The sequence below is a fragment of the Mauremys reevesii genome, linkage group 3 (genome assembly GCF_016161935.1).
Source record: "Mauremys reevesii isolate NIE-2019 linkage group 3, ASM1616193v1, whole genome shotgun sequence".
NCBI classification, from domain to species: domain Eukaryota; kingdom Metazoa; phylum Chordata; order Testudines; family Geoemydidae; genus Mauremys; species Mauremys reevesii.
Genome location: NC_052625.1, coordinates 179,490,083 through 179,507,362, shown reverse-complemented (window position 1 = coordinate 179,507,362; position 17,280 = coordinate 179,490,083). Strand labels below are relative to the sequence as shown.

General features: G+C 44.2%; 1 protein-coding gene across 6 annotated transcripts in view; it reads right to left on the bottom strand.

Moving 5' to 3' along the window:
- Window positions 1-9,530: 9,530 nt before the first annotated feature.
- HPCAL1 (hippocalcin like 1) overlaps window positions 9,531-17,280 on the bottom strand; it is a 111,509-nt gene continuing 103,759 nt past the window's right edge. For all 6 annotated transcript variants that reach the window (XM_039530480.1, XM_039530484.1, XM_039530479.1 and 3 more), the window contains one exon: window positions 9,531-10,714. In XM_039530480.1, the coding sequence (XP_039386414.1) occupies window positions 10,617-10,714 (98 nt within the window). In that variant the 3' untranslated portion in view covers window positions 9,531-10,616. The remainder of the gene's footprint in view (window positions 10,715-17,280) is intronic.

Below are 17,280 nucleotides of genomic sequence, written 5' to 3'. Positions count from 1 at the left end.
GAGCTGGAAATGGATCACTTGACGATTACCCGTTCTATTTATTCCCTATGAAGCACCTGGCATTGGCCACGGTTGGAAGACAGGATAGTGGGCTAGATCGACCTTTAGTTTGACCCACGATGGCTGTTCTCTAGGGGAAATTCTCTTTGCCTTCCCCCACTCCTCCATCAAAAAAGCCACATGCGTTTGTACAAAGGAGTTTTTCTCCCTCTCATCTGCTCTTCGTCACAAGGGTAAATGCCACTAGCCCACTTTCACTCCTGTTCAAATTTCATCGAGTAGGATATTTTGAAGTCAAGTGGTCACATGGACCAATGTGTCCCAAAATGTCATGGAAAAGCAAAACATTGGGGGGCATGAAATTATTAAGCAAGTTTTTATTGGGGGGGGGAAGGGGGAGAAGAGGAGAATCCGTATTTTTGCACTGCTCCTGTAGAGAGCCTTCCATAGCAGTATACCCCTACCCCCCTTTTCTCCTGCCTGTACAATCGTGCCTAGATGCTCGAGTGATAAGCGCATCAGGTAAGACCCACTGCTACTAATGTCTCTTTTCATGAGCATCCACACATTGATCATGAGAAAACAAACAGTTTGTCTTGATTTCAGCTCACTTCCCATCAGCAGTATTAACAATGAGCCAGGGAATGGGCTAGCAGTTGTATTAATTACAACACTACATGTTTCTTTGATATGCTCTACTTCAAATGTATATTGAAGGAAGAATGCAGCTGCTTTAAAAATAGCAATCGTCACCATCTTTTGTTCTGGTGCAGCAAACACCCTCTTAGGGCTTGGCTACACTGGAGAGTTGCAGCGCTGGTGGTGGGTTTACAGTACTGCAACTTAGTCACCATCCACACTTGCAAGGCACATACAGCGCTGCATCTCCCTGGCTGCAGCGCTGGCTGTACTCCTGCTCTGCCTCGGGTATAAGGATTGCAGCGCTGGTGATGCAGCGCTGCTCCGCAAGTGTGGCCACCAAAAGTGCTGTAATTGGCCTCCGAGGTATTCGGAGGTATCCCAGAATGCCTGTTCAGCCACTCTGCTGGTTTGTTGTGAACTCCGGGCTCCCGGAGCTGCTTATCTAAAAAACAATGAGACACAGCTCCTGTTTGCTCCAGCAGAGGCAGGCAGGGGGATTCTTTTGGAATGTTCACAGCTAGTGTTTGCTTGAGGAGAGAAGCAACACGGCGGGGGTGGGGGAGTCCGTTTTGGAGCAGCTGCTTATCTGGTCTGAAGGTAATTTGCATTTAGTGAATAAGAGAGGGGTGGGGGAAGGGGTCCAAACTTTTAAAATAATTGAAGGTTGGTGCTGTGTATCTTCCAGTCCTTAGAACTTGCAAGGCAGGGAGCTCACATAGTGTCAGCTCCAAAAATCCACTCTGTCTCCCCCACGCTCCCTGTCATACTCCACCCCACACCTCTCTTTTGAAAAGCATGTTGCAGCCACTTGAATGCTGGGATAGTTGCCCATAATGCACCACTCCCAACAGCGCTGCAAATGTGGCCACACTGCAGCGCTGGTAGCTGTCAGTGTGGCCACACTCCAGCGCTTTCCCTACACAGCTGTATGAAGACAGCTGTAACTCCCAGCGCTGCACACCTGCAAGTATAGCCAAGCCCTTAGGTTTTATCTTCAATGCCAAAACCATGTGTTTTTAGAGCAGTGTAACTAATGTACTTTAGCTAATCTGCTGTAAAACCCTAGTGGAGATAAGGCCCTGTAGTTTTACTTGGGGCTTGGCTACACTTGAGAGTTGCAGCGCTGGGAGTTACAGCGCTGGTCGTACAGCTGTTTAGGGAAAGCGCTGGTGTGTGGTCACACTCACAGCTACCAGCACTGCAGTGTGGCCACATTTGCAGTGCTGTTGGGAGTGATGCATTATGGGCAGCTATCCCAGCATTTAAGTGGCAGCAACGTGCTTTTCAAAAGAGGGGAGTGGGGTATAGTGTGACAGGGAGCGGGGGGAGAGAGTGGATTTTTGGAGCCGACACTAGCTCCCTGCCTTGCAAAATCAGAAAATTTTCCCGACCCCTTAGTCTTAACTGCAAACAGCCTACAGACCAGATAAGCAGCACGGACTCCCTTTCTCCCCCTCACCCCATTTCTCTCCTCAAGCAAACACTCAACCCCTGTGAATGAGGCAGGCCGGGGTTTATCTCATTTGATTGTTCACAGTCAGTTACAGATTGATCACAGCAAACAGGAGCTGTGTTTGTTTTTTAGATAAGCAGCTCCGGGAGCCCCGAGTTCACAACAAAACAAAGAGAGTAATTTAGTTAAAAGCATTCTGGGATATCTCCTAATATCGTGGAGGCCAATAACAGCGCTGGTGTGTGGCCACACCGGATGAGCAGTGCTGCATCACCAGCGCTGCACTTGTTATTCCCCAAGCAGACCAGGTGTTCAGCCAGCGCTGCAGCCAGGGAGTTGCAGCGCTGGATGTGCCTTGCAGGTGTGGACAGTTACTATGTTGCAGCGCTGGAAAGCCTCCACCAGCACTGCAACTCTCAAGTGTAGCCAAGCCCTTGGAGTAGCTAGGCCAGATCAGCACTGTAATCCCACCCATGGGTTGACTTTGCTTAGCTACCTCACAGTAAAACTACAAGGTCTTCTCTCCACTAGGATTTTATAGAAAGCTAGCAACTCCCCCTTGTCCGCCTCTCCCCCCACACTCCCTTTTAGCAGTGAGGCCAAAGGCACAGACACAAGTAGAGAAAGCCAGAGCTGACTTTCTGGCCTGATTTTTTGCAGCAGCCTTTGGCAAATCTCACAAATTCAGGCTCTGATTTGGATACAATAAGGAGCAACTCAACTGAAGCTAATGGAATTTAACTCTAGGGGGAGTGAGATGAGAATCCGGCCCTTGGTCTTTAGGATTCCAGTCTATGTATGGTGCATTTAAATAGATTCCTAAAACATTTGCAAATGAATCACACTGTTTGACAAGGGGCTGTCTCGGGACTGGCTTGCTCATCTGTAGAACCATGATTCTGTGGCAAAGCAAAATTACATTTTTGCAGGAAACTGCCTAATGCGATAGCCCTACCAGTGTTCCATATACTGTACTATGCGGCTATAAATGTGAAGCCTGTTTACCGTAGGTTTTTCAAATATTAAAAAGTTAGAAGCTATGTATTCCTCACAGAAATAACCTTGGGGGGGACACTATTTTAAAGCAGTCTACACGAAATGAGAATTAAATCAGTCAGACTCTTATTGTTTCTAACGAAGGAGAATGCATTTAATATTTGTACTGAATTCATGCTTATTAACGATTAATATTAAATACATCAATTATGTTGAGCTTTTCGGGACCTGAAGAAGAGCTCTGTGTAACTCAAAAGCTTGACCAACAGACGGTCCAATAAAAAGATTTTACCTCCTCCACCTTGCCTCACCAATTTTTTTAGACAGTATGTTTTGTCTTCCTATTAGAAAATTTACTGTGATTTGCTAATGATCTTATATCATTTTCTTCTTGATTACAAACTTGGATTTGGCAATATGGAAGCCCTTTTTTTTCCCCTCAGAGAAAGCTGAAAGCCTTTACAAAATTATGCTCTGCACACAGCTCTTATCATCCAACACTGAAATGAAGCCACCTTTGCAGTGAAAGGCATTCATTGTTTAATTGTGAGCAGCAACGTTACACAAGAGTTTGGCACAGCATGAGAATACCTTTGGATATGTATTTCTCAGGCACCTAAACATTCTACTCCAGTCACGGGTGAAAGTAAGTTAAAGGACTTACCAGTATGCCAGAGTCCTGAGCAGGGGCGTGGCCTCAACTGGAAGGGGTGGGGCCTTTAAATCAAGATTTAAAGGTCCTGGGGCTCTGGCTGCGGCTAGGAGCCTTGGGGCCTTTAAATCACCCCCAGAGCTACCAGCTGCAGGCGCGGCTGGGAGCCCCGGGGCTCAGGGGCGATTTAAAGGGCTTGGGGCTCTGGCCGCCGCTACCGCAGCGGAGCTGCGGGCCCTTTAAATCGCCGACGGAGCCCTGCCGCTGCTACCCCAGGGCTTCGGCAGCAGGGTTCGGGAGGCGATTTAAAGGGCCTGGGGCTCCAACTGCTGCAGGCAGGGAGCCCTTTAAATCGCCAGCCTGGGAAAGCCAGCCTGGACTGGTACACCGTACTGGACCGTATTGGCTTACTTTCACCTCTGACTCCAGTTGAAATTTAGTTGGGCATAATGTGATTACCTAAACTAGAATCTGGTGATACCAGAATTAACACACATCCTCTTACAAAACATACCTTTGAATCTTGTGACAGTAAATGGTCAGGCCTTCAATTTTATACCATATTTGAAAATCAGCACCTGCAACAGTGTAATACCACAGTGTAACTCTGAGGAAGTGTCACTTACTGAATTGCTAATACCACTTTCTGCAGAAGCCAGGTTCTCAACTGTTCTAGCTTCCCCTCAGTAGCCTCACCAAATTCACATACCAAACCACCAGTGTTAAAAATATACTCCTCTAAAGAATAAAAGGGTTGCGGGGAGGAGGGGAACTGAGGAGGTAGAGCTCTTCATGTATTAATACACAATTTAATACATTTGTGAGGCACTGATGCATGAACAGGTGTAGTGATCGATAGATCTGCATCTTATCTCACAGTTCTCCACAGTGGCTTCGTAGGAACAGCGAGCAGGCAGAACAACATGAGCATCATGACATAGGACTTACAGCCCCACCTAATTTCCATTTTATTCATCAATGCATCAGACAAATTAACTCCACTTCCAGTTTTTTGCCTCTTTTGCTGCAGAATCTCTACCAGACTTGCTGGCTCCTGCTACCTATTAATGCTCCATTTACACTAACGGGACATCAGACCACACCTGTTTCATTCTGGGCAGACCTGGTACAGGCCATACCTAGAATTCTTGGTAGCAAATTACCAACACTGAATCTATTTAGTTCCAATCTCTCCTCTCTCCCAGCTCCACACCTTCTGGGAAATGATACCCATATTCAAGGCGATCTCCAGTGCTGTTACCTCACAGTACACCCAGCAGCCCTTTTTCCAATTAAACTTCTTTTCCCCCAGAGAAGAGAATGACACAGTTATCAGTAATCTCAGACTTCACCAAGGCTTGTAGTTCTCAAAATGTCAGTCTTGTATTGGAAGAAGGTCTCTACAAACCTACATGAACTTTATTTGCCCATTGGGTCATTCAACCAGCTGACTATTCTTAACCTTTTAGATATGAATAAAAGGCACCTTGCATGATGGAATGAGGTCTAACAGACTATTACACTGTCATGGAAATGCTGAGAGACAGAGTGTAATTATATATAAGAGTTTCTTTCCCTCTTCAGCTTTGTAAGAAAAGTTGCCCCCACTCAGAGGCTAGTTTCATGCGTACATTGCAAGTGGCATTATCTAAAACAAACTTTGCTCAGGCATAATCAAACAAGAGAGAAAAATGGACTGGTTCAAAAAATCTCCATCCTTACGGCTTCTGCTAGAGCAGCGGTCAGCAACCTTTCAGAAGTGCTGTGCCGAGTCTTCGTTTATTCACTCTAATGCAAGGTTTTACGTGCCAGTAATGTTTTTAGAAGATCTCTTTCTATAAGTCTATAATATATACTAAACTATTGTTGTACGTAAAGTAAATAAGGTTTTAAAAATGTTTAAGAAGCTTCAGTTAAAATTAAATTAAAATGCAGAGCCCCCCGGACTGGTGGCCAGGACCCGGGCAGTGACAGTGCCTCTGAAAAATCAGCTCGCGTGCTGCCTTCGGCACCTGTGCCATAGGTTGCCTACTCCTGTGCTAGAGCCTTGAATAGGCTACTTTACTTGCAGACTGAACCACAGAGACACTAACAATTTGAGATTTAATGGCTTAACTATATATTTGTCTAATAGGCATTGCATAGAAAAAAAGTCTGATCTTCTGTACTAATTAGCCACAGCTTTCAGAGTTACACTGATACCCTGGTGGTGGGACTTTACATCAGCTGTTGAGAGAACAATTAGACAAGCTGTTAAGGTTAGACTGGACCTGTCTGTTAACCTTTTCACTAAAATGCCAGCCTAACGAGCCTAAAATAATACAGCTAAAGGATAAAATTCCAAAAGCACTTCTCAGATCCTCAAAGGTACTTAAGACCCAGATTTTTAAAAGGTATTTAGGTGCTGCTGGGCTCAGTGATGCAGTGCTTAATTGATTTAGGGGTCTAAATCTCATTTCAAAAGGAATTTAGGCACTTAGGAGTCTGAATCCCATTGACTGTTGATGGAATTTATATGCCTAAATGTCAATCTCTTTTGAAAATAAAATTTAGGTTTCTAAATCAGTTAGGCATTGCAATGCTGTGTGCAACACCTAAATACCTTTAAAAAGCTGGGTCCTAAATACTGTTGAGGATCTGGAATTAAGTGATTTAGGAGCCTAAGTCCCACTGGCTTTCAATAGGACCCCAAATTGTACCCCAAATTGACAGATATCTGTGGTGAACTTCTGGCTCCTATGAGATTTTCAAAAGTGACTAATGGCCAATTTTTTAGTGCTGAACTTGAGACCTGAAGGGTGCTTGATTTTCAGAGGGCTGGGGCTCAGCATTTTAAAACACTACCTGAAAGGGGCCTGATGTTCTGAAAGAACTAATGTCTGCACTACCCCTATCACAAGATATTTTTCTCTTTTTTTTTTTTTACAGCGCAAAAATATGAGGAACCCTAGCACGATCACGTAATACCAATTTTCTCAGAAAATAGTATTGACCTAATTTGTCCTGAATGTAATAATAATGATAAAAAACCATGCAAAACCCGTTCCTTTCCTTAATCTAATGTTTCATCAACAACTGTCAGCACTGCGGAGTTAAGGTTGAATGAGAGAATGGTCTCATATTACATATTGTGTCGTTTGCCAAATAATTTAGTAGCTCTCAAGGTTTTCTACAGGTCACGGTATCCAACACCCTGCAATTTCTTACACAACCATACCTAGGTGTAGTGCAGTAATACCGTATAATAGAGTCTGCATCTGAGCCGATGAATTGTCACTCCAATTATTTATAATGGGATGAGTACACTAGGTAGCACAAGACTGGGAAGCTCTGGGATTCTGAAATCCTCATAATACATTGTACTATAGTAGCTGGTGCATATCAATCAGGAAACTAGTGACAGAGGAGACACAGGGCCTGCAGAGGTGATGGGTGGAGAGGGCTGAAAAAGAAGGGGAGAAAATGATGCTGGGGAAGGGGAGGGAAAGTACTTCAGGGAGAGCTAGAGGGGACGAAAGAGTGTGCTCAGGCAGCCAGTAAAATCTGGGAATGGGACAAAATCCCAGTTTGAATGGAGCTGGGCAGAATTCCATCAAGCTGCAGCAATCTTGCAAAACTTGCAGAGCTGGTGGGGAAATATAATTTTCATCCTGTGGGATAGGCTGACATTTTGGAATTAGTTCTGAACCAAGACAGAAAGTTGAAAGATTGAAAAATTCCACTGAATGAAAAATTCTGAAAAGTTTTGAAATGAAAAAATGTTTTATTTCAAAAAGTCACCTCAAATTTTCATTTTTCCAACTGAAAAAATGTTGTGGAGATGGACATTTTCCACGGGAAAGATTTCTAGGCAGAAATTTTTTGACTCACTCTATGAAGGTCTCTCTCTTTGATGATCTCTAAGGTCTTATTGGCCTTACAGAGGAGAAATCTGAGAACAGAAAGGGAAGGAAATGTGCAATGGCAGAACAAAGAAAAAAGACAAGAAGAAGAAAGAATGGATGGGACACACACCAGTCTGACATTTGTCAGAGCCTAATAAAATAATTTTGGTTACCTGATCCTTACAAAATTATTTTGTGATATTTGACTAAACTCATAACCAATGTATTTTAAGAATCACACAAAACAGAGGGAATTCAAAAATAGTCCTCTTCACTAGCATAATTCTGCTTAGTTACACAGTATAGATTTTTAATGTGTGCAATTTGCCTGAGCTATGACTGTGGTGAGAACTGTAACTTTGTATCTCTCAATGTTCAGTTATAATTACATGCAAAAATGTCATTAATGCAACAGTGTTTTACAATTCAAATGCTGCAGCATTCTAGTGCATGAGAACGGGACCATGAAATAGACTAGAAACAGACTATAAAACAAATATGAAACTGTTGAGTTATTTGTTTTTTTCACTTGACTTGGACAGTTATTGCAGAGTGAAAATTACTGATCAACCTAATCCAAGATGTGATTTGTAACATCAGTGAGAATTCTCTTTGTTTGTTAAATGATTTTAAAAAGAGAAAAATGTTAATTAAAAAACCCAAGTTCTTTCCGCTCTTACAATCTTCACTTATTCAAACTGGAAGAATTGCAAACATCATTGTTTACTTGTTACCATTCATGTGGTTTACTTTTAGCATTTCTTCCAGCATGAACAAGGAAAAGCAGACAGATCAATTTTAGTTAGTTTTCCTTTCAGGGTGACAGGGGAATGTTTGTTTTTCTAAGAGGTTCAAATTAAATTCCTTTAAAAAAAATAAAATCATGGAAACATTTCTCAGTCTCAGGTTTTGTAAAAGGTCACGTTATGCCCAATTTCATCCAGCCGTATCTCTGATTGGGTATTGAAAGCGTCTCTCTTTCACAATTTATTTTTACAGTGAAGGTGTAAACTAACACCTAATTGCTGCTATCTTTGATCCTGCGTCCGCAAACTTTGTCTAGTCAACTAAACATTTATGGACATGTTTAACTTTAGGCACACACTGAAGTCCCATTGACTTTAAAGGGACTTAAATAGATGCTTAAGCACTTTGCTGTACTTCAGCATGTGCTTTATAAACACGGGTCTAGGAAAGCTTTGCATATTACATCATTGATGCCCCTGTTTCAGTGGCACATACCTCACTGAAATATACTTCTGGCTGCACAAACCCTCTGTGTACTGGAAAGGAACTTGACATAGTATTTTTGGTCCAATAAAAAAGGCTGCATTAGTTAGCTACAGGATTGTTGGGGGACTGGATGGCACAGCACACTGGTAACAGGATACAGAGCCTCACACCATTATGTTAATAAGCAATACTAGTAACACTAAGCACTGATACGGTCCTTTTTAGGTACAAAGAGAAGCAGGAATTCACACTGCGAGCCAATGGCAGAAGCCAGAGATAGAACCTAAGTTTCCTGACTTTTAGTACCTGATGCTTTATCTACCAGCCAACTCTAAGTCCAGCCTAGGCCAGTGGTGACTTGGAGCTATCAGCTCTTCAGTGGACTGTGTGAAATCACCATGTCACAGTCTCAGTCTAGTTTCCTTTGGGGAAGGGTTCCCAAGGACCATCAACATAGTGGGCACTAAAATACTCTTGTTTGCTGGCAAATCTCAACAGAGATGCCAACGATGGAAGGACAGTGGGGACTAGGTCGCCTCCCCTCCCCTAGATGAGGAGATGTAAGGAAAGGAAGGGCAGGAAAGCTTTCAGTATTCTTGTCCTGACTATATTCATCACATGCACAACTATGGAACAGTAACTTGTACTACTGGTTAAAATAAGACAGTTATTGACAAGAAAAGTAGTATTTTATTTCAATGAATATTTCTTGGCATTAGGCAGATATTAAATAACACTGGATTGCACAAGACTATTAACATATTGACAGCAAAAGAATGGCGAGCATAGCAAAGTTTAGAACAGCAGCGTGAGTCACATCACCTCGTGTCACTCAAAAGCCAGTTAATGCTGCAACCACTACCAAGTGGGACTCCACCGAGAAATACAAAATGAGAATGATTCCTTTTATTCTTTCGTTAATACAGTAAACGCTGGAACGATCAACAGTAAAAATGAACGAATATTTGCATTCAGTAATTAAACAGAGTGAAATAGCCACAAATTGCTAGTCATGCATTTTCTTTAACAGCAATTTGCTAATGCATAAATATCTCAAAAACAATCTTCAAGATTTGAATAAATCACGGACAACAAGAAGAAATTAAGCTTGAATTCTACTTTATGCATAAATACCTGACCTACATATTAAAATTTTACTTCACCATATATATATAATTTATATATATATATATAATATTAAAAGAAAGTAGACAATTAGATAAGTGCAAGCAATTTTCCTCAAAAGCACAGACAATTTGGAACCATGCCCAGAAAAGTTTCTCTTCTTCTTTCTACTCCATTCAGTTCACATTTTGCTTCAAAAAATGATGACCTACCATCTGCTAAGTTGGATAAAAATTCTATCTAGTATCTTCTTGGGGCTACTAGAACATCATCATTCTTACTGACTAAAAGATGAGATACCTCACCAGAAATTTGAACTCTTTGTATCTGCATGTAAACATACCTTTCAATTACGTTAACCATGTAGAGTGAGTGGTAACATTGGAGGGGAGGAAGAGGGAGAAAAACAGAACTGCAAAAGGAACATTGCACTCATGTTAGTGAGAGGAGTGAGGCAGTCCTCACTCCGATACACGCACGTGCGTGTGCACACACGCACGCACACACACACAAAATCTGGCAATGGAATCTTATCCACTAGCAAGTTGAGGAATGATTGAGAAGGCATCCATTTGCGAGCAAAGCTTGAACAACAAGCCAGCAGTTTCTTTGCAAACTGTCCAGAGTTTAATTAGAACTGACTTGCACTGCTTGGATCACATTGTAACAATCGCACAATAGAGGGATCACTCTTGGCACCTTTAATAAACTCTTCCAGGGACAGTTTACCTTGAAAAGAGAAAACAAAACAAAAAAGTCACTTGCGTTGCAAGATCAAACAGAGCTTAAAAATAAAACCTTCACAGAAAGCTAAAAGTACACATATCCTACTCCAAGTGGATTTAGGGTGAAACTGGCTACCGTGCAGGTGAACCAGGCACTCCCTTCCTCCTCAAGCCTGGATGCACTATTTTTTCAAGTAAACGAATCTAATATTTTACTTTACATTTGACATTAAACAGGGACATTATCAAGTTAAAACAATCGTACTAATAATGCCACCTTAGATCAACAATTTAAGCAGAGAACTGGCTTAATACAAAACTGGAGTACAAACATTCATTATACACAGAAACTAGTCTAGAAATGGTGCTTCAATCAAGGGTGAGATTTTAAACCACACAGAACCCAGGATATTTGCACCATATGTACTGATGGGTGATCATGCAACCGTGTCCCTAACACTGGGCAACGTGATGTAATTTATTCTACATTTGTGAATTATTGCTATGGTCAGTTGTGCTGTGGTACAAGAAACAGGCCTTGACCGATGCCCTGTTTGCTGAGCTGGGCAAAACCTTTGCAATCAGACCCCTACAAATTAGTTTTTCAGGCTTTGTTACAAACCTGAACCTTGGGCCAATTTGGGCTGATTTATGGGGTTAGGGTTCAAAACCATGAAAAAAATCCGTGGCTGTGACTGGCTTTTAAAACCTGAAACGCACAAAGGTGTGAATGACCATTAAACAAAACGACCAGAGTTTGCACCGCTTGTAATTATTTGTTAGCCACCATTGCTGAAAAGTCTATAACGGTTTCACTCTGTGACCACACCTACAAGCCCTGGGCTGGTGGAACTTGTACTGAGCTCAGTACAAGTGCTGCCTACAGAGGCTTTCAGGATCACCTTTATTAACTGTAATTTGAACAATAGTATTGAAATATAATTATATTTTTCTTATCAATATTTTGCATCTGATACACGTGCAATGGTATTATCTTGTATAGTATGTTAGACACCCACAGATGAAGAGAAATAAGCAACAAAACATTTATGAGAACTGAAATGGATCTTTCTAGGATGATTTCACTGGGCCCAATGATTCCCCTCCTTGAGTCAATGTAACCTCCCCAGCAGATGGGCTATGACAGGGTGACTGAAGCATGCTGAACTCCTGAAATGCCTTCTGGCTTTTATAATCTCAAGGTTTATTACAAGATGGCAAAGTTTAGGACAGTCCTGAATTCAATGGACCTACTTACATGTCTAAAGTTGTAGGTCTGAGATAGTTATTAGTAGATGCTAATGACCTAAATACTCTGTAAAAGAAGTTTCTTATACATGTAATTTGTTTAAATCAGCAGGTTTTATACTTTTTAATAAAAAAATATTTGCTACTGGGATTGTCATTACACAAAATATTCTGGCAGTCATGTCCATTTACATTATTGTATGAAATACTTCATACAGCTGTATTTATATACACAATATTCCAAGGTAATTCTTACCCATTTAAATTGCCCCCATTATAGAAATAACCACCATATATTTTTATTTTGCCAAGAGAAAATTAACTCTTTGGAGAACAGTGTGGCACATTTTGCATAATCTTACTGCACATGTATTAGGAAGCAGAATTTTAGCTTAGATCCTCAGCTGAGATTTTAAACTCACGTACAATGAACATACTCAAACAAACGTTCCACTATGAGAACCACCTCATCACGTTTCAGTTCCACCACTTAGGTGTTATTCTCTAACATTTAGCACTGCTTTTAGCTCATATTGCTTTTTTTTTTAATTGCTCCTTGCATGAGTTTAGTTACATACTCCAGAGTACGATATTAATTTACAATTTTTCGTCCTACAACACTCATTCCCAGAGTATCAGAGCATCTCAATGAATTACAGATACAGCTGTTCTTACACTCTATTTTTACTTTTTTTTTTTTTTTTTTTTTTTAAAGATAATACATTTTATTGTTCCAAATGGAAGCTTCCTACCACAGATTTTGCATTTGACTTTTGCTCGTTATCCCTTTTCCTACAAGTGTAAGGCCCTGGGAGGGAGCAGATGTGTAACAACATTTGCTTTTATTAAAAATATTAGAGAAAATGCATATAGAGATGGTCTCAGCCTATCGTGCGGACAAGGACTGGATTCAATGGTCAAGCGCCAGTATTAGCTCACCTGACCAAGGTATGTCATGTGCCAGGAGAGCAGAGATATGCAAGGGCCCAAAGCAAGCCAAGGCACTTATATTCTGGGCAAGCTGTTTTTTGTTAAAACACTGGCATTTCTGAGAAGAATTTTTGCTAGTCAAAGTTTTCACAAAACTTCGCACAAGTTGATTTTGTTTGTTTGTGTGCAACGCTCCAGGACAAAGTACAGTACAAAGCAAAATCTGGCAGCATTGCCCCACGGCACAGCGGACAATGAGAAGCCATTCAAGTCCTATCAATGAAGCACACACACAAGGTGCTATTCTCCTCTCTCTTGTCTGGAAATGCAGGAGGGACAGCTAGAGGTGTTGAAATGTAAGCACTGCTCCATTACACCTCTCAGTATGTACATTCTATTACTTAGCTATACATTACTTACGGGCGTGACCTTTTGCTACTTATGGAATTGCTTTCATGAAACTATCTATATATTCCAGGTTTTGCCACACTGCCCTATCATGTATCTCTGCATGCCACATGTGTCACAGAAGGACTACTTCACATGTTTTAGTTTTGTATCCCTCCACACGTAGAGCCAAAGAGGAAAATCCTGGCCCCACTGAAGTCAATGGCCAAACTCCTGTGGACCTCAGCAAAGCCAGGTTTTTACCCCAGGGCTCCATCTACTGTCAGTTCAACAGAACATGACTCAGAGGGAGCCATAAAAATCTTTAAGGGTATGTCTCAGAGGCACAATTTTGCCAGCACAAACCCCTACCTTTAAAAAAAACCCTGGAGCTACATGATCACTTCCACAGCTGAATGGAGCTAGAAAAATCTAAAGATGCATAAAGCAGGAATATAAAACTGCAGGGCTGAGAAAAGAATGGAGGTACAAACATGGGCGCCAACTTATATGGGCTCCTGGGGCTTTAGCCCCAGGAATATTCACAGTCAGGGGCTCTGCTCCAGCAATATTTGGAGCTAGGTTTCTCCCCTGCTCTGGGCTGCCGGCAGCCACCGCGAGCCCAGAGCCTTTTAAATCCCAGCCGTGGCCGGGAATCAGACGGCTCTGGGCTGCCCGCAGGGGCGGGGAGCCCAGAGCCCTTTAAATCCCAGCCGCGGCCAGGAGCCCAGAGCCCTTTAAATCCCAGCCGTGGCCGGGAATCAGAGGGCTCTGGGCTGCCCGCTGCAGCGGGGAGCCCAGAGCCCTTTAAATCTCAGCCGCAGCCGGGAGTCAGAGGGCTCTGGGCTCCCCGCGGCTGCCGGCAGCCCAGAGCCCTTTGAATCCCAGCCCCTGGCCGCTGATTGCCCCCTCCCCAGACCCCTGCCCCAACGGCCCCCCCCGACCCCCACCCCCTCTCTAAGCACCACTGGTCCTTGTCCCCGATTACCCCGAGACCCCTGCCCCTTGGGACCTCAGCCCCTATCTAAGCCTCCCTTCTCCTTGTCCCCAACTGCCCCCACCTGAGACCCCACCCAACATCCCCCCAGGACCCGCCAACCGGTCCCCAGATAAAACGCCAGGCCTCCCCAGCCTATCCCCATGCAGCCTGTCGCCTGACGGCCCCTCCGAACCTCTGCCCCATCCAACCCCCCCTGCTCCTTGTTCCTTGACTGCCCCCCGGAACCCCCTACCTCTTCTCCAACCCACAAACCGCTTACTGTGCCACTCAGACCAGCATGTCTGGCTCCCTGCAGCTCCAGACAGTTGCTGCCATGCTCCCCCATGGAGCCCACAGCCCTCTCCCACCCCCAGCACCTGCCTTCCTGATTTGAACACCTCAAAATTCAGGAGTGCTCAAGCTCGGTTTGGGCAGCTTTTACTTCATTTCTCCCAAATCAGTTTCCCCTGCAAGGTGCCAGCTGAAGGTGTTGGAGAACAGAGAGATCGGGTGGCCTCCTAATGCCTGGAAAAGAGACAAAGGCCGGAGGAGGGAGTGTCAGTGCCTGTGCGGACTTCTGGGAAGTGCACGGTGTGGAAGGGGATGCTGTGATGCTTTGGAACAACTCCATACAAAGCCAGTCAGGACTCTGGGGGAGCCTCCTCTCTTGGAGCATACTGTCTCCAGGGCAAGAAGCTTACACCTTCCTGGGTCTGACCTCGGAGCATTCAGCATGCCCTTCCACACCATGCACTTTCCACAGCGAGTCTGCCCAGGCAGGTCCTGGGGCAACCAGAGGTCCCTGCACCCCCAACTCTGCAGTCAGATGTGACTCTCAGCCAGACAGTAAAACAGAAGGTTTATTAGGTGACGGGAACACAGTTTAAACAGAGCTTGTTGGTACAGAAAACAGAACCCCTCTGTCAGGTCCATCTTGGGGGGTGGGGAGCCCAGAACCAAGTTCTGAGTCTCTCCCCATTTCCCCAGCCAGCTCCAAACTGACACTCCCTCTGGCCTCTGTATCTCTTCCGGACAGGGAGGCCACCTGATCTCTTTGTCCCCAACACCTTCAGTTGGCATCTTGCAGGGGAAACTGAGGCACCCACACAGTATTCAGAGAAAATATTAAGAACATTCCCACTTCATCACAACAGGTGCAACAAAATATAATACTGTATATTGAAGTAGGCAAATGCTGCTTCTGACTTTCCACTTTTAATTGACCCTTGTAATCTTGTGGCGCTGACGCGTTGTAGCTTCATTTTATATCGGCTTACAGGGCGGGAGCGGGGGGGCACCACCATTTTGGGCCCCACCAAAAATTATACAAACCTGCCGCCTATGGGTACAAATCTGATGCCAAATCTTGCTCTCCTCAGGCATGCGAGTTGCCTCACAGGAGGGAATTGTAAGGAGAGCCAGACTTTGTCCCTAGTTTGTACCTTCCCAGTTGAAGGCACTGAAGCACGAGCTGAAGGCACTGAAGCTATAGAAGTTTCAGAGGAGCCTTTTCACACAAAAAGATAACGATGCGGTGGAACAGACTGCCAGAGACAGCAGCAGGAGATTAAACTGAATAGGAAAAAAAGAGCGTGGGGGGGGGGGGGGAAGAGAGACAGTAAGGTGGCTAGCAGCTCTGCCTCCCCTCTAAGTAGGCAGATGCATCTATTCAGGCTGCCACTCTCCCAACAATTACAGTGGGCCATAGTCCGAGATGCCTGGTTACTGAATACAATTTTCAGCACAGCTCTGACTTGGTTCTACTGGCAGGGACTACTTAGCTGGATGAGGTAAGATCGCTCTGTGCAACATGCAACTAGGATGTCTGCAGAAGCAGTTACTCAGGAACTGCCCTGTAAAACAGTGCATGAGATTGATTTGGGCACAGGCCTTCAAAGGAGCAGGGTGATTTTTGCAAAGGAAAAAATGAGGGCACTCGGTCATGGAGCTGGCACAGGGAACAAGCTGGGCAGGCATAGGAGAGGTGAGCAGGCTGCATTTGGAGGTGCAGCAAGGGAGAAGAGGGTCCTCAATCTTCTCTCCCCCTCTCCTCAGGCAAGAACCCCCCCACCCCCACTACCTGCCATCCTCTCCTCTTGCAGTATACAAGCTGGGGGGAAAGCACACAACTGGCCCCCGACACAGCCCCTTATTCTTCTCTACCAGTCCCCTCCTCATTCACGGTATTTGCCACCCTGTATTTGTTCTCTCTCTGGCTTCATACTCCTCCTCCCGTTTCTATTCTTTGTTCTATTTCTCATTCTACAATCTAGCTCCTTCCTGCCTCTGTTACCATTTTGCCATAATATATGGAGATACACCTATCTCATTGAACTGGAAGGGACCCTGAAAGGTCATCAAGTCCAGCCCCCTGCCTTCATTAGCAGGACCAAGTACTGATTTTGCCCCAGATCCCTACATGGCTCCCTCCAGGATTGAACTCACAACCCTGGGTTTAGCAGGCCAATGCTCAAACCACTGAGCTATCTCTCCCCCCACCCCCACTCTGAGTGTCTTTTCTTTTTCCCTCCAGAGCGAGGCTCCCGTTTGCCTTTCCTGTGCCATACCACAATTTGTTACCCATAGACAGCGCAAAGGCAAGGTGGAGAAGCAGGGCTGCCCGACAGTGTTCTACAGACCGACGGCCATGCAGCTGAGCTGCCTGGAGTCCGACAGGGTAGGGTGCCTGATTCCACAGGTGGGGGCAGACACGGTTTGAGAAAAGATTTCACACACAGGTGTGTATGGAGGAAGAGATCAGAGGGCAGTGTAGCAACATCCAGCAGACCAAGCCTGGAGACGGATCTTACTTCTCATGCACACGGGCTTAGCCTGCTGCCAATTTCTCTAGCGTGGTTTGTCAGCAGAAAGATGGTCTGAAAGGGTGAGTGTCGCAAATAAAGGACCACACCTTTTTACAAAAAAGATCAGTACAAGTCTGGAAAATAGGGACCTTGTTGGTTTCTACAAACACAAAGGCTCATTCGCCGTTATTTTATTTGGTTACAGACAACAGGCACTCAGAT